The 21,518-nt window shown below is 44.5% G+C and overlaps 3 protein-coding genes across 7 annotated transcripts; 2 read left to right on the top strand and 1 right to left on the bottom strand.

The window, feature by feature from the left end:
- Positions 1 to 1,531: 1,531 nt before the first annotated feature.
- Positions 1,532 to 3,985, bottom strand: MRPL32 (mitochondrial ribosomal protein L32). Its single transcript, XM_005529925.3, has 3 exons — positions 3,719 to 3,985; positions 2,644 to 2,828; positions 1,532 to 2,149 (listed from the first exon to the last, which is right to left on the bottom strand). The coding sequence occupies exons 1-3, from the start codon at positions 3,840 to 3,842 to the stop codon at positions 1,895 to 1,897; spliced, it is 564 nt and encodes a 187-aa protein (XP_005529982.2). The 5' UTR covers positions 3,843 to 3,985; the 3' UTR covers positions 1,532 to 1,894.
- A 105-nt stretch (positions 3,986 to 4,090) lies between these two features.
- PSMA2 (proteasome 20S subunit alpha 2) lies at positions 4,091 to 10,279 on the top strand. Its single transcript, XM_005529926.3, has 8 exons — positions 4,091 to 4,220; positions 5,970 to 6,046; positions 6,588 to 6,720; positions 7,103 to 7,225; positions 7,571 to 7,652; positions 8,749 to 8,822; positions 9,272 to 9,329; positions 9,408 to 10,279. The coding sequence occupies exons 1-8, from the start codon at positions 4,180 to 4,182 to the stop codon at positions 9,522 to 9,524; spliced, it is 705 nt and encodes a 234-aa protein (XP_005529983.1). The 5' UTR covers positions 4,091 to 4,179; the 3' UTR covers positions 9,525 to 10,279.
- A 2,667-nt stretch (positions 10,280 to 12,946) lies between these two features.
- C1H7orf25 (chromosome 1 C7orf25 homolog) lies at positions 12,947 to 16,937 on the top strand. Of its 5 annotated transcripts, none has more exons than XM_014258716.2 (2): positions 12,947 to 12,964; positions 15,360 to 16,937. In XM_014258716.2, exon 2 carries the CDS (start codon positions 15,376 to 15,378, stop codon positions 16,642 to 16,644), a length of 1,269 nt encoding a protein of 422 aa, XP_014114191.1. In that variant the 5' UTR covers positions 12,947 to 12,964; positions 15,360 to 15,375; the 3' UTR covers positions 16,645 to 16,937. The 5 variants fall into 5 exon arrangements, with proteins under 5 accessions (XP_014114191.1, XP_005529984.2, XP_014114193.1 ...); XM_005529927.3 differs by lacking the exon at positions 12,947 to 12,964 and adding an exon at positions 13,008 to 13,379; XM_014258718.2 differs by lacking the exon at positions 12,947 to 12,964 and adding an exon at positions 13,555 to 13,572.
- The last annotated feature ends 4,581 nt before the right edge of the window (positions 16,938 to 21,518 follow it).

The following is a 21,518-nucleotide window of genomic DNA, read 5'->3' as shown; positions in this document are numbered from 1 at the left end:
TGGAAGGTGGGAGGGCTCTGCAGAGAGACCTGGAACAGTTGGATGGATGGGCAGAGTTCAGAAGGATGAAGTTTAATAAGTCCAAGTGCTGGGTCCTGCATTTTGGCCACAATAATCCCCTGCAATGTCATAGGCTGGGGACAGTGCCCAGGCAGAAAGGGACTGGGGGGGTACTGGTGACAGCCGGTGAACATGAGCCAGCAGTGTGCCCTGGTGGCCCAGAGGGCCAAGGGCATCCTGGCCTGTACCAGGAATAGTGTGGCCAGCAGGAGCAGGGAGGTCATTCTTCCCCTGCACTCGGCACTGGTGAGGCCACACCTGGAGTGCTGTGTCCAGTTCTGGACCCTCAGTTCAGGAAGGACCTTGAGATGCTTGAGCGCGTCCAGAGGAGGCAATGAGGCTGGTGAGGGCCTTGGAACACAAGCCCTATGAGAACATGTGAGGGAGCTGGAGCTGTTTAGGCTGGAGATACAGACTCAGAGGTGACCTTATCCCTCTCTACAACTGCCTGAAAGGTGGCTGTAGTCAGGTTGGGGTCGGTCTCTTTTTCCAGGCAGCAAGTGATGGAACGAGAGGGCACAGTCTTAAGCTGTGCCAAGGCAAATTTAAGATGGATACTAGGAAAAAGGTTTTGACGGAAGGAGTGATAAAGTACTGGAATGGTTTGCCCAGAGAGGCGGTGGAGTCACCATCCCTGGATGTGTTTGAAAGAAGACTGGATGTGGCACCTGGTTCCATGGTTTAGTTGACATGGTGTTAGGGCTGGGTCAGACTCGATGATCTGGAAGGTCTCTTCCAACCTAGCGATTCTGTGATTCTGAGAGATGGCTGAAGCAAGTTTGCATTTTTTGGCAGCAAATAGCTACTAGGGTGCCTGAGCCACAACACCAAAGATTAGTGTGTGTATACTGAAATCCCAAGCAAAAACTGAAAAACTTCTTAAACCCCTAATGCAGTGGTGCTGCTGCTGTGTGGCTAAAACCAAAGTGAAAATCCAGGCAGGTGCTGCAACTGCACCTCTGAAGGGCACCATTGGAGAGTGGAGGCAGAGCTGCCCCCTCTCTGCCCAGGACTTCTGTTGAAGGCACCGTGGTTGTTTGTGGTTTTCCACGCTGACCACCCAGACTACTGAACAGCTGCAAAGTGACAGCTTTGACCCCTGCCACATTTACAGATTTCCAGTCATTACATTTCCATTTGTATTTTTACTCAAGTGTGTGTTGGGGCGGAGCAGGGGGGAAACAGGCTTTCCACATCCCTTTAAGATAGAAAACTATCTTGTATACTAACAGTAAGGAACACTCAACCTTTATCCAGTGCAGAAAAAATGCAAATACTACATGGCAAGCACTATTTTACTCAAACCTAGGACTACCACCAATTATCTCAAACAGCAACATTGTGGAGAGATCCACACAAAGGAAACAACCAAGTAACTGCATCTTTCCTTCTAAATATTCTTTGTTTCTAATCAATACGACTTTTAAACATTTCTTTCCTCTCCAAAAGAGCAGCAGCCAAATCCAGTAAGCAAATTTCCCTAGGACACTTAAACTTTATTGTACATCCACGAATTTAAAAGATGTTATTTACAAAACCAGCGCAAAACATTAGTATACAAATTGTTCAGGGTATGGTACGTAGATATCCAAATCCAAGGCAGATCCTGATTTCTCTCTGTTGACTGCTGTGATGCATCACTGAGAAGCATTTCCCACTGCATGCCAGAGGAACAACACTTGAGTGTAAAATCATACAGCATGACACAAAATTGAAGCAGGCTTCCCAAAAGTACAGGAGTTCTGTTCACACTGATTGAATGAGAAGAATATTCTTGAAAATCATTAATTCTCTCCCTGCAGCAACTGCTTTTGCTACCCTTAATTCTACAGCATCAATTTTGAACAAACCAAGATGGACGCTTCCTGGCTCTTTCAACGATCCGCTTGCCTTCATCTTCTTCTGTGGGTTTTTCTCCTTCATAAAGGACAACAGTCTCTACAGTTGGAGCATTAAACGGTCCTCCTTCTTTCTTGTGTATTTCCATCCGTATCAGTCGAGTTTCTTCTTTGACCTTTGCGTAACAATAGCCACAAAGCACGTGTTTCTGCTTCAAGTTTCCACATTCAGGACAAACATCTATGTTCCTCTAAAATGACAGTGGAAAACGGGAAATTTTGTAATTTTAACAGCAGCAAAAAAAGAAACACAGAACTACTACAAATAAAAATGTTAAATTAGAGAAATTCACCTATCATTTCAAAATGTATTCTTCTATGTAACTTTTCTGTAATGTGCTACTATGTCAAATGCTTACCACTAAGAACAGCCTAAGTCATTATGCCTAATTATGTTTGGAAGACTAAAGACCTGTAGACTTGATGAGATGCACAGATAATGTATGCCTTTTCCATTTACATTATCTGTTCAGCCAAAATTCACATTTTGTTGGCTTGCACCTCAAGTGTCACTGTTTATTTAACCTCAGACTACTGTCACACAAGGTGAATGCACTTGTTACAAAGGATTTTAAAGATTACAGTATATTTTAAGCTTATTTATTTATAAGCAAAGTCCAGAGAGCTTTTACAGTCAGTACTCACCTCTGCAATGATTCTCCAGAACAAGGGCTTTGCTGCTTACCTTTATTTCTATGAGCTTCCTGGGATTCCTCCGCCTGCAGCGGTTCACCTCGATGGTGCGCCTCTGCTTGGGTGCCGCCATCCACACGATGCTCTCCAGCAGGCTTGGCGCCTCGGCGCTGCTCTTGCCAGCATCATTTATCCCTTGTGGAACAAGAGCTGGACCTTGCACAGCTAGGGCTGGGCCTGCAGGAGAAAGGAAAAGAGAGGATGATTGTCCCACTCTGTACTGGTGCAACCTCCCCTTGAGTACTGTGTGCAGTTTTGGGCACCGCAACATAAAAAGGATATAAAGCTCTTACAGAGCATTCAAAGGAGGGCCACAAGGATGGTGAAGGGCCTGGAGAGGAAGCCATACAAGAAGCAGATGAGGTTATTTCATCTGTTCAGCCTGGAGGAGACTGAGGAGAGACCTCATCATAGTCTACAACTTCCTTATGAGGGGAAGCAGAGAGGCAGGCATTGATCTCTTCTCTGTGGTGACAGGACTCGAGAGAATAGCATGAAGCTGAGTCAAGGGAGGTCTAGGTCAGATATTAGGAAAAAGTTCTTCCCTCAGAGGGTGGGTGGGCACTGAACAGGCTCCCCAGGGCAGTGGAGAAAACACCAAGCCTGACAGAGTTCAGGAAGTATCTGGACAATGCTCTCAGGCACATGGTGTGACTCTTGGGGTGACCTGTGCAGGGCTGAGTTGGACTTGATGATCCTTGTGTGCCCCTTCCAGCTCAACATAATCTGTGATTCTGTGAGAAATAGATTCTTCAGAGCCAAGCCCCACCTACGTGCGCCCGAGGAAACACAACACGGATGCTGCCGTCACCCCCGAAGCAAGGCCAGAGCAGCGCCCCCGCCCCGCTCCCTCACTGACCCCCGGGCCGCGTTCTCCTGCCCCAGCACCCTCCCTCCCTCCGCCCATCATAGGTAAGCCGAATCTCTCAGCCCCGACGCCGCCCTCTCACAGAATGGATGGCGTTGAAGGGACCTCTGAGATCATCTATTCCAAACCCTTCCCAAGGCAGGAGACACAGTAACGCGTCCAGTTCCTTCAGCTGGGCGGAGAAGAGGCCGGGACCTACCCCAGGGCGGGCTCTGGCCTCCGAAGACACCCGGCCAGAGGCCGCGCTCCAGCCGCCCCCAGCAGCGCTGGAGCAAAGCGCGAAGCCGCGGCAGCGGAGAGCGAACCAACACCAGCACCGCCATAACCCCACACGGCCCCACCGAACCCTCGGGGTTCCTGAGCCTTCTGGGAAACCGAGTGCCCGCAGCCTGTCAGGACACTGCAGAGAGACGGGACCAGGACTCCAACTCCCAGCATGCGCTAGTTACAAGGAAGGCGGGGCGGTGGAGGCGAATGGAGGACTCATACTCCCAGCATGCCTCACGGCTCGCCTCTCCGCCAACCACATCCCGGCACGCTCAGGAGCTGGCCACCTCCCCGCCAATCAGCGCTCTCGCTGTGCCTTCTCTCCGGGAGCGGGAGCGGCGTCCGCGCCTGCGCTGAGGAACCGGCGCGGGGAGCGCAGGGGCTGGTGCCAAAATGGCGGAGCGCGGCTACAGCTTCTCCCTCACCACCTTCAGGTGCCGGGGCAGGGGCGGCTGTGGGCTCAGGGGCAGAGGCGGGCGGGCTGCCGGGCCAGCGGGAGAACGGCGCGCAGCCTGAGCGGAGCGCCCTGCCGGCGACGGCAAGGCAGGACCGAGGGGGCGCTTTGCAGAGTCATTGGGCCTGCGAGCGCTGGGGGGCAGCGGGGGCTGGATCTGGATAGGAGTGATGGGCGTGGGGAGAGCGGCGGGGATCAGGCGCCCGAGGGGGACACGCAGCTGCCCAGAGGCTTCCCGAAGGGCGGTCGGGAGGGTCCTGCGTCCCGCCTGGTGCCTGTCGCTGACCTCGGGCCCCAGTGCGGGCGCCGCTTGTGTCTTCTCGTTGCTGTGAGACAGAGCTGCTGTAGGACCACGTTAAAGTCTGTCTCGACACTTGTAGTGCCTTACAGCGAGTGCTTGGCTTAGCAAACTCGGGGTCACCACATACACACTATAGGCTGGGGAGTAATTCTGTGGTTCTGAGCTAATTGGAAATGTGTGATGATAGCTGAGCTGTGGTGTCCTGAGGGCTTGCTTCAGAACAAGCTTTGCAGATGCGGGAATGAATGAAGCAGATGAGTTTTAAAATAGTTTGTATTCCTTCCTGCTACACTTGGCAGTTGCTGCTCTCCTTGCACTTGGTGTTGTGCATAGCCTGAATGTGGAATGATGGCATGCACAGAGTGAATCTGCTATTGGAGTGGTGTCTGTTGGGGTGTTGCACTAATACCTAGACTGAAGATTAATTCAGAGTGAGGGAAATTACATTCCATTCATTTCTTGAAAATATTAAAGTATTCAGACCTATGCTGCATATAGAAAAAAGAAAAACCAACACAAGGACCTTTATGCTGCTCGTGGTGAAGTGTCCCCTTAATCTCAGCGGAAAGTCACACTGTGTAATTGCAAAATGGATTGCTGAAGGCTTGTTGCAGTTGAGCAAATGAAGCAGTTTGCAACCTGAAATGATGAAAAGAATGTTCTTAATGGATGGAAGCAGCCCAACACGCTCATTCTGCTCAAGTAGATTGAATTCTTTAGTAGCCTTCAGAAATTGTTTCCTAAGGGAGTTACAAACTTTTTGTATTTTAAAGAAGCACTACGTGCTTGGAATTATTGTTCTGATTTGTTATATTCTGTAGTGGATAAACCAGAATTACTACTTTGTCACCCTTATACCCTCTTTCCTCAGTGTATAAATGACTGCACTGATTGATTGTTGCTTGCTTTGTTTTCTTCATCTAAGCACTGAGAGTTACATAATATCCTATGTTACTTCTGCAACTATTAAAACAGCCTGTCTGAAATACAGCCTAGAGAACAGATCCACTTACAAAATCACTTGCCCAGTGAGTGGCTGTCTCTGGTGTCCTTTTTCTAGCAATGGAGAATGGATCCCCTGCACCCCCTCCTTCTGAATAAGTTACTTTGTAATTTATTTTGCTTGACACCTGTATCTCTATTCTGATGATTCTGCATCCCTTACCAGAATAACGTGGGTGGTTAAAACAAAATGCAGGAATACTGGGGACTGGAATGGGAGTTGTTGCTGTCTTGTGCCATTAACCTCATGTGCTTGTCAGTCAAAAAGCATAGCTGTGTTTCGCTGGTTCCTTTCAGCAGTGAGTGTTAGTGTCTTGAAAGCTTTCAGAAACCACACATGCAATGTAATTTCAATGGAAAGTCATGACATACCCTGAAGATTTTTCCCACTGAGTGGAAAACTTTATTTTGCATCTTCCTTTTTAGTCCTTCTGGAAAGCTTGTTCAGATTGAATATGCTTTGGCTGCAGTAGCTGCAGGAGCTCCATCAGTTGGGATTAAAGGTATGTCCTAAAAATACTTTACTGACAGATTTAGGATTTTGACTGTTTTCTGAGAGAACTAAACCAGTTTGGGTCATGTACTTTGTATTGGTTCTTTGGATTGGATCCTTCTTTTTCTTTCTGTTACATATTTTGTTACTCTTTCAGTGGTTTTTCACATGTTTTAAAAGGTTTAATGTTTCCTGGGGTACTTTTTTTGGGTGATTTTGGAGACATTCAGCTGGTATAAGTAGATGTTTGGTACTGAGGGTTTTTTGAGTGTTCCTGTCCTTATATATAGAAATAACACAAAAAATTTACTTAGATTGCTCAATTATTTATGTTATACAGAATCTTTAGAATGGAATTATGTTATGGTTATTTAAAAAAAGAAATAATGTGTTGGGTGTGTTCATCAAAGTTTCTCTCTTTAACCTGATTGTAAGCTTGAACGGCTTTTAAAAAGAGAGGAAGAATTTTTTTAGAGTTTAATAAGCTTATTTAGTGTTTTGACTGCTAATTTTAGTTTAATTTTTAAAGAAACTTTTTGTTCTTTTTCCAGCTGCAAATGGAGTGGTGTTGGCAACTGAGAAGAAGCAGAAATCCATTCTGTATGATGAAAGGAGTGTCCACAAAGTAGAACCAATTACCAAACACATAGGTTTAGTGTACAGTGGTATGGGTCCAGATTACAGGTATTAAAACAATTTGTTTTATCTCCATTTAGATGCATATTCATACAAGAAGTTTAAGTAACAGGTAGCAATTAGCTGTTTCTTTCTAGATGTGTGTCAGAATACTGTATTGCACTGTAAATCACATTCACTTGCAGTTTTTCTTAATATATTCATTAACTTGTCAAATAATCTTGTATCTAAAGAATGAAAGCAGTGTAATTCAACCTTACTTTAAATATTTCAGCAATTACTCGGTTGATAAAGATAACTCAGCACAGTCTTGTGTTCTTACATTGATGTTATGCCAGATGTAGAACTCCTGAATAGATAATTATTACTATGAGTTTTCAGTTCTGGTTGGAATATTTTTTTGACATAGTACTTTTGTCTTTGTTTTCAGAGTACTTGTGCACAGAGCTCGGAAGCTGGCCCAGCAGTATTACTTGGTTTATCATGAGCCCATTCCAACAGCTCAGCTAGTACAGAGAATTGCTTCTGTGATGCAGGAGTACACGCAGTCTGGGTACGTGCTGGAATTGAGGAGTTGCTTAGAAAGATTGTGTTGTTTAAATGTAATGAGTAACAGCTAGCCAGTGATTGGAGTTTTTGTGGAAAAGGCAGTTTTTCAGTGGAGAATATGCACAGAAAGTATGTCAGTGGGAGGAGCACTGGCTGGGAGCGGGTGAGAATGGGTCTTACGAATATCTTTCATAAAAACATGTCAGCCAAGGCAGGACACTTTTGGTTTTGTTCTGTTGGTTGACTTGTCCTCATTACAGCCCTGGTCTGGGGAGAAGACGAACACATCCAAATAATTAGTCACCTTTGACTTTCACTGGATAATTTATTGTGTTTTGTTTGCCTGTAGTGGTGTTCGTCCCTTTGGTGTATCACTGCTAATATGCGGCTGGAATGAAGGGCGGCCGTATTTATTTCAGTCAGATCCATCTGTAAGTACCTCACACTTTTAAGTTTTGCTGCTCTGATAAGACATGTGAAACTTTGCATGTGCTCATGAAATACTTTCTGCAATGAGAATAATAATACAGAGCTAGAATGAGAGATAATTTCAGCAGTCAAAATGGATCATTGACTGATCATTTTGAATGGAGCGAGCCAGCCTCATTCTCTGCTTACATGTTCCTGTAGTGTTTGTGGGATGGCAGCTGTTTGTGAGGGAGATCATCCCTTTCCATACCTTCCCACCTAGTTGATAATGCCAGCAAAAATGGCATTCTGCAACAGCTACTTGGAAAAAATAAATTGACTGTTTATACTGCTCCTAACTAAATGGAAGTTAAGCCAAAACCCGTTGCATTGTGAAATATAGCACATGTGCTTTGGTATTTAATGATGGTGGTTAATTTAAATGAGTTTATTTGCTGGGTTTGCACTGCACTTCAGAAAAACTACCCTTTGATGCATGTATGAGGTGCAGTCCTTCAGATGAAAAAATGAGGTTATTGTAGTGATCACTGCAACTTCCAGTGGTTTGAATTACCTGATGCTCCAGTGTAAAAAGCAAAATGCAGATGACTTGTTCAAAGCAGTTCGATTGAGGCATAGAACTGCTGATGGTCTTCATGCCAGAGGAGGGAATAGAAGCAATGACTAGTATCTTGGTAATAGTGAACATAAATCAGATGTCTGATTTGCAACAAGTCACTTATATTACTTTATCTTCAAAAAGAAGAATATGTGGGGTGAGCCTCAATAAGGATTTGAAGGTACACTTTCTCAAAGACAAACATACTATTTCTGTTTAAGGAATCCCAAATCAAAACTATGCTAATGACTTACTAAATGCATCTTTCAAAGTAGCGGGAGAATGAAAATAAGTGGGGCCCAATACACGTTTTGTACAGTTTTCACAGCATATGTTTCTATATAAAATTAGTCTCAATAGGATCCAAAATTGTCTCCTGTAGTCTCAGAACACTCAGTATTTTCATAATTGCTTCTGTATTTTTTTACCAAGTAATTGAATACATAGTATTTCACCGAGTTACACAAAACAATTCAATCAATAGATTGTTGCTTTTACAGGGAGCTTATTTTGCCTGGAAAGCAACAGCAATGGGAAAAAATTACGTCAATGGGAAAACATTTCTTGAGAAAAGGTAATGTATTTGATAACTCTGAAAGGATACTGTGTTCTGTTTGGGTTTCCTATAAAATAGCCAGATTTTAAAAAATGCCCTCTTTTTAAATTGTAAGAAGAAAGTTTTAAAATACCGAAGGTGTGATGCTTCCAGTGTACTTGTTTCCGTGTGCATGGGAACTTTGTTTTATTTAAACTCCAACTTTACTGTTTATGTAGTGTTACTTGAGTACAGTAAACATTATATTTAGCAGATTTGCAGCAATGTTAGCAGTGTCAGTAGGAAAAGTAGGGATTTTTTAATAAACAAATAATAACTTTGACTATTAATGCCGCTCTGCTTACAAGTAATATTTGTATGAGAAACAAAAAGATTTTAATAGTTTTGAGGATTTTAGAGACTCTGGGATTATTAAAGTTTGTAGAGGTTTTTGTCCTACACTGAAATAAATTAATGTCTCTTTACAGATACAATGAAGATTTGGAGCTTGAAGATGCCATTCATACAGCTATCTTAACACTAAAGGTTAGCAAAGTATTTAAGAAAGAAGTTTCTTATGTCTTCACTGATGTGATTCGCTGAACTATAATTTTTTTTTAATAGGAGAGCTTTGAAGGGCAAATGACAGAAGACAACATTGAAGTTGGCATCTGTAATGAAGCTGGTTTTAGGAGGCTCACTCCAACTGAGGTTAAGGACTACTTGGCTGCAATAGCCTAGTAGAAACTGAGGTAGACTGTGTGGTCCACACAAAGGTCTTTTTAATTTTGGCTACTTAAATGTTTTTCTTTGCAGTTTTTGCATACTTATTTCTATATGGTTTGTCTGAGAGATTTTTTAAACATCATGGGTGCAAATACAACGGTCCTTGATATTGTAATACATGGAATCTTGTTAAAGATAATTCTTTCCCTTGATACACAAAATACTGTACAAAATGTAAAGTTATAGTGACAGCTTGAAAAAGGCTAAAGAATAAAATCAAAGGCCATTGTTTTGGGGGAAGGTGTCTGTGTGTCTTTTCAATTCTAGCTTTTTTATCTACATAAAGCTTAGTTTTCAGTATCCTTATTGTTGAGGAAACAGTTTTTCATATACATCCAAGATGAACTTATGTCCAGCCTTCTTCCAGAGATTTAAATGTTGAGTGACTGGATAATTTTTTACTTTGGAATATTGTTTAAATGTTAATTAATCTCCAGAAATAGTTTTATGTGGTGCAAAAGATCATGTACTTTGACAAGGGGGCAGGAAATTTCAGGTGTGTACTGTGATCTGATTGAGCCTCTCTGCTTTTGACCCTCCTGGTCTTTGTGTCACAATAACTTGTTTTACTTGAGTTATTTTCTTGGCCCTAGAAATTACACTTTTTCAATCTTGAAATATTGTTAGGAAAAGTAGAAGTAGTAACTCTTACTGAAAACTAAATGCATTTGTCACCATCAATAAAAATCAGTGGGATTTACAAAACAGAATGAGAGTATGTAATGTAATTAAAGTATTTTCCAACTTGCAAGATAATTCTAAAGATGTAATGAAAGGAGCATTTAATTTGTGCACCATAACTGTTACAGATGTCATTGTGTGAATGTATCAATACATTTGTTACATGTGTAAAGTCATTCAAGTCATAAAGACCTACATTTACCACAACAGAAATGAGATAAATATACCTTTTTTTTTCTTTTTTTTCAGTAGAAATTATCTGGTCTGCCACCATTTAAGTTACTGTTTTCAGATTTTATATTTTTTAAGCAATCTGATTGTTAAAATGTTGATAATGAACTGGGAGTGGTAGCTGGGTCGGTCTGCTTGTGCATTCGGCTAAGGATGTAGGGAAACAGGCGGGCAGGTCCCACGTCAGTCAGCCATAACTAATGAAGAAAATACAGAATACAAGTAGAAGGTAGTGTATAAGCTGATTGACCTGTGGTTTCTAATGTCTGTCTTCTGATGGTTTATGTTGTCATCAGGTGAATAAGAATTTCTGAAGCATGCCATAAATGAAGTTTTATTTCCTAATGTCAGAAATAAAAGCTCTGTCCAGAAGGTTCATTAAGAGTTCTGCCAGATCACTTTTTGAGTATTTTACTCTGAAAACCAGGCCGTACTCTGATTATTATTCTAGAGAAAAATAAAACAACTCAGATCTGAAACTGAAAGCTTTATATTGCTGCATCTTTGATTTAGAATATTTATGCACACATAGTTTTTTAATGCTGTATAAATATTCAAGAATTTTCTACATGCAAAAATGGGTGTAGGTACTTCAGAAATTGACTGCAGTGGTTTAGTTTCCTCTGCTAATAGAAACAGTTGATGAGTAAAGAACACTGTATGAATGATAGTTGAAACTAGAGCAAGCTTCAAACTATGGTAAACTAAACTGCTCCTTGTTTTGTGTTAAAGGGTATGAGTAGGTCTATGTGGTCTACTGCCAGTGGTTTTCACTTTGATGAGCCAAGCTGGTGACTGTTTTTACACTGTTAAGAACTAAGTCCCAATACTCCTTGGTAATACTTGCACCCTACAGTGAATCAGAGTTCATGGCACTTGGTGTAATTTGGAAACAAAATGCATAATATTTTGAATTCAGGATTTATTTAGAGTATTGGATAATTTTCTCAGTGGTAGTCAGATAGACCTTGATATTATGCTTCTCTGATGAGGAAGGTGGTGTTGTTTTAAGTGCAGGGATCTTTTTTTAACTGCATGTCTAGAATAGTAGCTAAATGTTACTTACTATTTAAAGGGAAATCTTTAAATTGCAGAGAACTAAGTAACATTTTTCCATTTAAATTTTAAGGAAATAGTATTTTTAACTTGAAAATATATTTCTTAAATAAAATCACTTCAGGAGTGAGCAGTACTGGTGCATTGGACTACCAAATTATATGGTGATTGTGCTAATTTTTAAGAAGTGCATCCTTTAGTTGCATGAGATTAGCTTTTTTTAATATATTTTGTAGAAACTGCATAAAGGGGTCAAGGTGCAATGACAAACACTGTTCCTTTGTGAGAAATGACAAATTCAGGCTTGATTACTTCAGCTTACTGTGAATTATAACTGTGTAATTTAACTTGTTCCTCCTAATGCAGTTATCTGAAAGAAGCAAAAGGCACTCATCACTTGAAGCATGTAATATTGATTTGCTTATCCTGGAAGAGGATCTTCTCCAAGGTCCTTAGGACAGTGTGACACATATGATAATTGGGCTTTATTTAACATATGGGATTGGGATCTGAGAACAGTAACTTCATTTAATGAAGTTATTACTTTAAGTCACAGAATCACAGAATGGGTCAGGTTGACATCTGGTCCAACCTCCCTTCTCAACCAGGATCATCTCAGAGCAGAGGGCACAGGATTGTGTTTAGATGTTTCTTGAATAGCTCCAGTGGGGGAAACTCCACAACCTCTCTAGGCAGCCTGTTCTAGTGTGCTGTCACCCACAGTAAAGGACATACAGGTGCAGTAAGCCCCTTACAACTTGCTTTGGCTTACTCTTGCTTTCCAGATCTTGTGAAATCATTCAGACAAGTAGACATCATCCCTCCCTGCAAGAACTGGCAATCAGAAGCCAAGTCTCTCCCACACTGTAAGGGAGTATTGCTGCATGGAGACGAGTGGGACCACAGCTATGTCTGCTGCATGGAGGCAGGCAGCAATATGGGGTAAATGTTGGGGGCACTTGCTCACATATTCACAGAATGATTTAGTACAGACCTTTTTTCTTGTCTAAATGTAATGGACCCAGCCTGCAGAGATCCAATATGATCCAACATGCATGGAGGTTGCTGTTACTTCTCCAATGAAAGTAAAAGTCCTAATTTGTCTCTGGCCTGTGTCTGTTCCCATTACTCTGTGCTACTGCAGCCTCACAATGAATATTGTGTGCTGTTTTGAGCACCACACAAGATACAAAGCTTGAGAGCATCCAAAGTGGGGCAAAGATATGGTGAAGGGTCTTGACGGGAAGCTGTATAAGGAGCAGCTACGGTCACTCGGTCTGTTCATCCTGCAGGAGACCGAGCACAAGCCTCGTGGCACTTACAACTTCCTGCAGGGGAAGAGGAGGGGCAGACACTGATCTCTGTGGTGATCAGTGGATAGGACCGAGGGAGTGGTCTAGAGCTGTGTCAGGGGAGTTTTAGGTTGGGTAAGAAAAAAGTTCTTCACACAGAGGGTGGTTGGGCACTGGAACAGGCTCCCCAGCCCCAAGCCTGACACAGTTCAAGTGGTTTTTAGACAACACTCTGGCCCACGGTGTGACTCTTGGGGCTGTCCTGGGCTGGGCCAGGAGTTGGACACAACTCCTGGTCCTTGTGAGTTCCTTCCAACTCAGAATATTCTGAGATTGCGTCTGACCTGATGTAATGCATTTCGCCCTTGAAGGTTTTCGCGATAATGCGCGGGCACGCCGGGGAACGGAGCCAGGCCGGGCGGGCTGCGGCCGGCGGAGCGAGGCGGGTGGTGCTGCTGTCCCCGCCCGGCGGCCCCGGGGGAGGTGCCGGGCTGGGCCGAGCCGCGGACACGCCACGCCAGCCCGGGGCGAGGGCTGTGGCCGGGGAGCTGTGAGTACGGGCTGCGGGGGCTGGCGAAAGGCGGCGGCCTCGGGGGAGGAAGCGGAGCCGGGAGCCCCGGAGAGGCGAGGCGGGCCCGAGCACATCGCGTCCCGGCAGTGACTGGGGGACGGGGAGAACGGGAGGGACGAGGGGCGGCTTTTCGCACCCGCCCGCTCCGCCGGAACCGGCGTGTGGGCGGGGGGTGGGGGCGGGGGGCGCCGGGCGGCGGGGGCGGGGTGGGGCGAGCGCTGAGGGCGCCGTGCCCTCACCCGAGATGGCTGCGCGGCCTCCCCGGCGGGGCGAGCACGTGAGGGCGGAGCGGCGGGAGGAGAGGGCCGGGCCGGGCCGGGCCGGGCCGCGGGCGGGAGGGGCGGCCGGCGCCGGCGATCCCCGCCCAGGGGAGATCGGGCCCTGGGGCGAAGGCAAGGGACTCTGTGTGACCTTGTGGTTGATAGTGGCGCCACCGCGCAGTTCTTGTTCTGAAAAACTAGTTGCGTCTGTGGTTTTATTGTCACTGCAACCCTTGATTTACGCTGTGTTTTGAAGCGTGTGGGTGTGTAGGAGTCGCAGCTGCTGTGGGGACAGGTGCCCAATTACTAATCGTGAGGTTTAAGTCATTGCGTTACATGCAAGGATAAGCTTGTGGCAGTGGCAAAGACTTCGAGATGGAAAGGCTGATTTTTCTGGCCTCCTCGTTGAAGAGGTTTGGTAAGTCGTGTCGAAGGCATCAGGAAGGCATGTGAAGAAGCAGGAGGAGATGTTGCTGATGCTGGATGTGAACCAGATCAGTATCACTTAATGCTGGCTGTGTTTCCACTTGGACGTAGGGCCGGGGAAGTTCCCACTGTGAAGGCAGGCCACTGAGTTGCACTGGCAGAGCCTGTTGTAGGACCAGGCTGTAGCCTGTTTCTCCTTTTCAGTTGGAGTTTCATTTACCTTGTCCTTTAATACCAGTTTACTTGAACATGCAGGTTAGGTAAGAATTATAGGAAGAATTACAGTGTACTACCTTGTAGTCAGGAGTCAAACTTTATTAATTTCAGTATTCATAGTTGTTACTGTTTTAAATATGCTATTGTTTGGTGTAGTATGAATCCTACATTTTCAAAGCATGTATTTGATAAAGAAATTCTTACAATGCTTTCCTCAAGGAAGGCCTACTAAAGTAATACAGATGTGAAGGAATAGATTTATCAGATGCAATCCAGTAAACCTCTTAGCAGAATTAGAAAACATAGCAACTTTAGCATATTATGAATCATAGTCCATCATGAGGCTGTGTAATAGAAACATACAATGGTTTGGGTTGGAAGGGATCTAGTTCCAACCCCAGTGCTGTGGGCGGAGAGACCTTTTACTGTGGTGCCTTTTACTAGACCAGGTTGCTCCAAGCCCCATCTAACCTGACTGTGACCGTGACCACTTAAGGGATGTGGCATCCACAGCTTCTCTGGGCAGTATGTCCCAGTGCTTCACCACCCTCTGAGGGGTTCATGCACTGAGTTGAACAGTGCAGGTTGAAAGCTGGGTGTATGTAAGCATGGTGGGTAGTTTTTAATTTTAGGGGTGTGGTGAGAGGGAGAGGCAGGATTTGCTTATGGCATTAACTGTATTGCTAATTTTGCTCTGGATGGCAGCTTTTGCAAATGAGCTGTGAGAGTTAATATCCCTCTAAGTGACTGTCTTAGTCTCTTATGTGGCAGGTGGAAGGAAACCACAAGTGTGCAAAGTCTGTGTGTAGACTTGAGTGCTGCCTAGCTGAGAACTGGGGTCTTTTGAGGCTGTAGGTTGGATTGCTAAAGGTGAAGGAAAGTAATTGAACTCAACACCGGGACTTTGTGTTGAGGTTCCAGTTGCTTGTGCTTTATAGTAGCTGTTACACTGAAGTCTACTGGAAGGCTGGAGTGTATACTGTTAGAAAGAACTCTTTTGACTGTCTTTATTTTTGGCCATGCAATTATAATCTTCTCCTTTGTTCTCACTTGACAGGAATAATGTTTCCAACATGTCTGTGCAGTCGCTGCTTTGTGAAAGAATTGCTGTTGCCAAAGACTTGATTAAGAGAGCAGAAGCCCTTTCCAAGTCCCAGAAAAGGAGAATAGAAGGTGGGGCAAAGCTATGTAGCAAACTGAAGGCTGAGCTAAATTTCTTACACAAGGTGGAGGCAGGGAAAGTGGCCATTAAAGAATCCCATCTGCAGAGTACAAACCTTACCCACCTCCAAGCCATTATTCAGTCAGCAGAGAACCTGGAGGATGTTGTCAGTGTCCTGCATGTCTTTGCTTACGAGGACAGGTTTGGAGACAAACAGACACTGGTGGTAGATGTCGTTGCAAACGGAGGTCACACGTGGGTGAAGGCCATCGGTCGTAAAGCTGAGGCCCTGCATAACATCTGGCTGGGAAGAGGCCAGTATGGTGACAAAAGTATCATTGAGCAGGCAGAGGACTTCCTGCAAGCAAGCCATCAGCAGCCGGTGGAGTACAGCAATCCCCACATCATCTTTGCATTCTACAACAGCGTGTCCAGTCCTATGGCAGAGAGGCTCAAGGAGATGGGAATATCTGTGAGAGGAGACGTTGTTGCTGTGAACTCACTGGTAGAACCATCTGCAGAAAACGAGCACTTTAACACCAGTGAATCAGATGAAGAAGGCCCTGAGCTCCTGCAGGTGACCAGAGTAGACCGGGAGAATTTAGTGGCCAGCATTGCTTTCCCTACCCAGATCAAAGTAAGCGTCTGCAACAGAGTTAATTTGGACATCACTACCTTAATAACCTACGTCTCTGCGCTGAGCTATGGTGGCTGCTACTTTGTCTTCAAAGAAAAAGTGCTGACAGAGCAAGCAGCCCAAGAAAGAAGGGAGAGAGTCCTGCCTCAGCTGAAGGAATTCATGGAGGGAAAAGAGCTCTTTGCCTGTGAATCTGCTGTCAGAGATTTTCAGTCCATCTTGGAAACACTGGGAGGACCTGGGGAGAAAGAGCGAGCTGCATTGCTTGTTGAAAGAATTAATGTGGTTCCAGATCAGCCTTCTGACCGTGCCTTAGGACTAGTGGCTAGCTCAAAAATCAACAGCCGCTCTCTAGCCATTTTTGGGACAGGAGATACTTTAAAAGCCATCACCATGACTGCAAATAGTGGGTTTGTGAGGGCAGCAGCAAACCAGGGTGTCAGGTTCAGTGTTTTTGTCCATCAGCCACGAGCACTGACAGAAAGCAAAGAATCTTTTGCCACACCTCTACCAAAGCGCTGCCCATCTGATAATGGAGTATAAGTCATTAAATGAGTTAGTAATGGAAATACTGCAGGTATTGCAGTTGAGGCGTTTGGAGAAACAGAAGAATCATAGCAATACAGTTTTTGGGTGTGTATCGATGATGACAGCAACTAGCAGTGGAAGAGCTCCTTAAGGGACTTGTAATATCTTTATTCCTTCCTTGAGGTTATGTTTTGTCCAGCTGACTGTTAATTTATTCACTAAAATAATAAGAATTCAATGAAAATTGTTAACTGGCTTACAATGTATTAATTGTATACATCCCCATTAAAAAGTTCAGTTAAAGCACAGTTACTGACCTGCTCTTGCTATTTTTGTCCTCTTCAGAGAGGTAACATTCATCATCTTAGATGACTTTGGGCTTGACTTACATGGAACTTAAATCTTATTTCCCCTATTCTATTCAACCTTATATTTGGTTGATTCAGAGGGACCTTGTGCAGGGACCTATGCCTTTTTGGGAGTGTGATGTTCCATGAAGATGCAACTAGTAGCCACAAATAGAAACCAGCTTAAGCCTTCCATGTCTTACTGAAAGGAACCTCTACATGTATACCATGGTTAGATTGAAATGGGCAACAGCTTTAAAATTCCTGGAAGAATCAGTTGAAATTGGAGTTTATTTGCAAAAACATGCAAATAAATTTTTATTATGCATACATTATACATAATGCATATTAATATGTTGTGGCTCGTGGGCTAAACTGGACAGCCAGTGGTAGCAGACCAAGGAGGCACATCCACTTCACTTTTCTCTTAGCCTTTATCTGAATGCAGTTTTGCTGGTTGTAAAGCCCAACTCAGAGCTTCAGATAACAGAATCCTAAACTGAGCCAGCACTCAGTTTTTGATATTAGCACGCTCTTTGCTGAGGACTCATGGTAAACTTGAATCTGGCTTTGTTGCATGTGGATTACCTGAAACAAAGCCTCAGTGCCTCAGTGAGGTCCTTCAGTGTTGGAGTGATGGAGGAGATTTGCAGGGTATGTTTTTAAATCCTAGTTTGCACTGTAGTATAGAGAAGCCTTTTTGCTGGTGGTGTAATTGCTCTTTTTATTCAAAGTGTAGAATAAACAACTATTTTTCTGTATTTTTTTTTCTCTTTTTCTTTGCCCAGCAGAGATTTGCTGTTGTAGCAGTCTTTATTATGGTTTTTTTTGGGTTTTTTTTGGTTTTTTTCTGAATGCCGTAATGACAGCACTTGCTGTTTGATACTAGTTTTCATCAGCTTCCTAGTGGAAAATTTTGAGATGTCACAGTGAAGCTCTGATCCCCAAGCTTTACATTTTTATCAGGTCAGTGAAAGAGATATCCACTGAATATTTTATAGGCTGTTCAACACAATTGCATTATTATGCAGCTTAATAGTTCAGGCAAAGAACTTTCTCTTGAACATGCACTCTAAATTTCTTTCTACAGTACAACGTGTCTGGAGTGCTGCCCTTAGCCATAAGCTCAAACCATATATTTCTGGTCCCCAGCAGTGACTCAGATACTGGAATGCCAGCAAGACCACTCTGCATGCCTTGTTCAGCTGAGTAAGGTGAGCTTCCAAGGGGCAGAAGTGTACTTCTTGATGGGATTCTTAGTCTGCTCTTACTATGCCTGTAGAGTAAAATGTTTGTGTGGAACTGGATTTTGGGTTTGCTGCTTCAGCATTCAGTGTAGTTTTTCAGTTCCTCCTTGGTGAGTTCTAACAAAACATCTAGCTCATTCCTACAGTCTAACACAGTGTGATGAAACCATGGCAGGATTCATCCCCCACTGTATCCATAAATTTTCTTGAAAGTTCTTATGAAGGGAAAAGAGGACCAGCACAATGAAACAATAATAAGTTGGCTGTGCTGCAGAAATGCAAGTCTGCCTTAGTAGTTAACAGCGCAAGCTTCACCATGTGGGAGCTTAGGGAGATAGTAATCTATCATGGTATCAGGGATTTACCAGACAACCAGAGATGTCTGTGAAATGTTACAAACAGCTGGAAGAAAAGTACCTTTCATTTCTGCAATGAGAGCTCTTACTCTGGACACCTTCGTGATGTCTTTCCTCTGCAGTAGGTGTGGGAATAGGGCTTGGGGAGGCCAACTGTCTAAAGAAAAAAAGAAAAACGAAAATTGTGTGTTTCAAAATTGTGTTTCTGTTTGGAGTCGTATGTCCTGATAAAGGGCACAGGAAACCTCCCAGTTAATAATTTATGAACAAATAACCTGGGAGAGAGGGGTTCTTTTTGTTTGCAGCTCAGAGCTGTAGAAGTTGAGGTTCCAAAAGACAGCTTACTATTTCATAGATTCACAAAACGTTAAGGGGTTGGAATGGACCAGTCATCTAGATCATCTAGAACCAATCCTGACTGCCATGGGCAGGGACACTTCCCACTAGACCAGGTTGCTCAAGGCCTTATCCAACCTGGCCTTGAACACTGCCAGGGATGGGGCATCCGCAGCTTCCCTGGGCAGTCTGTTCCAGTGTCTCACCACGCTTGCAGTAAAAAAATCCTTCCTAATATTTAACCTAAATTTTACCTCTTTCAATGTGTACCCATAACTCCTTATCCTGTCATTGCAGTTCCTGATAAGGAGTCTCTCTCTTCCCTGTAGGTTCCTTTCAGATACTGGAAGGTTGCCACCAGGTCTCCATGCAACCTTCTCCAGGCTGAACAGCTCCAACCTTCTCAGCCTGTGTTCACAGCGGAGGAGCCCTTACCAGCTTTGTGGCCTCCTTTGGACTTGCTCCAACAGCTCCATGTCCTTCTTACGTTGAAGACACCAGAACTGTGCACAGTGCTTCAGGTGGGATCTCCCATGAGCAGAGAAGAGGGGCAAAATCACCTCGTTTGACCCACGCTCTTTGTGATGCAGCCCAGGATTTGATTTGCTTTCTGGGCTGTGAGCACACACAGCTGGCTCATGTGGAGGTTTTCAGCACCTGCCACCCCCTGTCTTTCTTAGCAGGGCTTTTCTCAATCATGTCTCTGCCCAACCCATTGGTGTGACTGGGATTGCCATGACCCAGGTGTAGAACCTTACACTTTGTTGAACCTCATGAGGTTTGCATTGGCCCCTGGGTGGTATTATCCCTTCCCTCCATGGTGTCTACTGCACCATAGGGCTTGGTATTGTCAGAAAATCTGCTGAAGGTGCACTTGGTCCCCCTGTCCATGTTGTCAGTAAAGATGTTGAAGAGCTCCGGTACCAATCTCTGAGGGACACCACTCATCACAGGTCTCCATGTGTGGCCATTGACCACAGCTGTTGGTGTGTGGCTATGCAGCTTTATCCACAGAGTGGTCCATCCATCAAATCCCTGCTTGTCCAATCTGGAGACAATGATGTTTTGCAGGAATGTGAAAGATTTTGCATTTAATCCAGCTAGACAATGTCAGTTCCTCTGCCTCTGTCCACCAAAACTGTAGCCCTGTCATGGAAGGTCAGCAGATTTGTCAGACATGGTTTTCCCCTTGTAAAACCATTTTGGCTGTTACCAGTCATCTCTTTGTTGGCCAGGTACCTTAGCATAGTTTCCAGTAGAACCTGCTCCGTGACCTTGCCTGGCACAGAGGTGAAACTGACTGGTCAGTCATTCCCCAGGTCTTTTGCTTTCCCCTTTTTAAAAATGGGGGTTACATTTATCTTTTTCCCATCATCAGGGACTTCATCTGACTGCCATGATTTTTAAGAAATGATGGGTAGTGGCTCAGCAACTTTGTCTGCCAGCTCCCTCAGGACCCATGGATGATCCTTATCCTGTCCTGTAGACTTGTACACACTCTCAAACCTGGTCCTTTCCTACAGGGGGCTCAGGGTCTTCATCCTCCCAGTCCCTGCATCTACCTTTCATGACTTGGGTGGCGTGGCTGGAGCACTTGCCATTGAAGACAGAGGCACGGAAGTTCTTGGGAACCCCAGCCTTCTCTTTGTCCAGGGTAGTCAGGTCTCCCTTTTCCTTCTGGAAAGGGCCCGCATTAGCTCAGTCTTTCTCTTGCTTGCAATGTGTCTATGGAGGCCCTTCCTGTTATCCTTAATATCTCTGTCCAGACACAATTCTAACTAGGCTTTGGCTTCTCTAACCTTGTCCCTAGCTTCTGATACAGTTTTCCCACTTTTTTCAGGCTCTCTGTCCTCGTTTCCACTTTCTGAAATCTTTTTTTGCTTTGAGTTTACACAGCAGCTCCTTATCCATAGAGGCCTCCTGGTGCTTTTTCCCAATCTCCACCTGGTTGAGATACCTTGCTCCCATGCTTGGAGGAGGTGATCCTTGAAATTCAGTCACCATTCTTGAACCCTTCTGCTTTCTGAAGTTCTAGCCAATGAAACTCTACCAAAGAGGTCCTTGGAGAGGCTAAAGTCTGCTCTTCTGAAGTCCAGGGCAGTGAGCTTTCTGTGTGCCCCCCCTTGCTATCCTCTGGATCATAAACACCATCTCCTGCTGACTGCAGCCAAGGCTACCTTGAAGCACTGCATTCCCCACCAGCTCCTTCCTCTTGGTGAGCGCAAGGTCCAGTAATGGCGCTAAAGATACTTTTTTCCTTTGTCAAATGGATGCTATCATCCCCCAGTAAACTAGGTTAGGCAAAGCCAAGTCCTGTGAGTCTGTGTAACCAAAATCCTGACTCTACACCATTGCTCTAGCCATTTGTTGACCTTCCAGATTTGTCTGCAAATTTCAAGTCCCTCTCCTTTGGCCAGGAGGATTCATGAAGAAGCTACTTGAACTCCAGGGCCCTTTACTATCTCTCCCAGGGCTCCTTAGTCCCTCCTAATGCTTCCCAGAGTGGTGCCATCTCTTTCACTGGCTCCCACATGGAACACTAATAGTGGGTAATTTCTCAGAATAATAGTGGGTCATTTCTCAGAAATGTCCCAGATCCAGGC

Source organism: Pseudopodoces humilis, chromosome 1, assembly GCF_049639895.1.
Source record: "Pseudopodoces humilis isolate 2021_Gansu_Grassland_sample_001 chromosome 1, ASM4963989v1, whole genome shotgun sequence".
In the NCBI taxonomy this organism is placed as follows: Eukaryota; Metazoa; Chordata; class Aves; order Passeriformes; family Paridae; genus Pseudopodoces; species Pseudopodoces humilis.
The sequence above is the reverse complement of the archived record's forward strand: the minus strand, read 5'-3'. Positions and strand labels throughout refer to the sequence as shown.

Excerpts from the sequence above, each read along its gene's own strand:
- PSMA2 (XM_005529926.3), top strand. The coding sequence starts at position 4,180 with ATGGCGGAGCGCGGCTACAGCTTCTCCCTCACCACCTTCAG. Across the intron at positions 6,721-7,102 it reads GGTATGGGTCCAGATTACAG|AGTACTTGTGCACAGAGCTC; the intron begins GTATTAAAACAA and ends CTTTGTTTTCAG. Across the intron at positions 7,226-7,570 it reads CAGGAGTACACGCAGTCTGG|TGGTGTTCGTCCCTTTGGTG; the intron begins GTACGTGCTGGA and ends GTTTGCCTGTAG.
- C1H7orf25 (XM_005529927.3), top strand. The coding sequence starts at position 13,213 with ATGCGCGGGCACGCCGGGGAACGGAGCCAGGCCGGGCGGGCTGCGGCC. Across the intron at positions 13,380-15,359 it reads AGGGCTGTGGCCGGGGAGCT|GAATAATGTTTCCAACATGT; the intron begins GTGAGTACGGGC and ends CTCACTTGACAG.
- MRPL32 (XM_005529925.3), bottom strand. The coding sequence starts at position 3,842 with ATGGCGGTGCTGGTGTTGGTTCGCTCTCCGCTGCCGCGGCTTCGCGCT. Across the intron at positions 2,829-3,718 it reads AGGCCAGAGCCCGCCCTGGG|GCCCAGCCCTAGCTGTGCAA; the intron begins GTAGGTCCCGGC and ends TTTCTCCTGCAG. Across the intron at positions 2,150-2,643 it reads GGAAGCTCATAGAAATAAAG|AGGAACATAGATGTTTGTCC; the intron begins GTAAGCAGCAAA and ends CTGTCATTTTAG.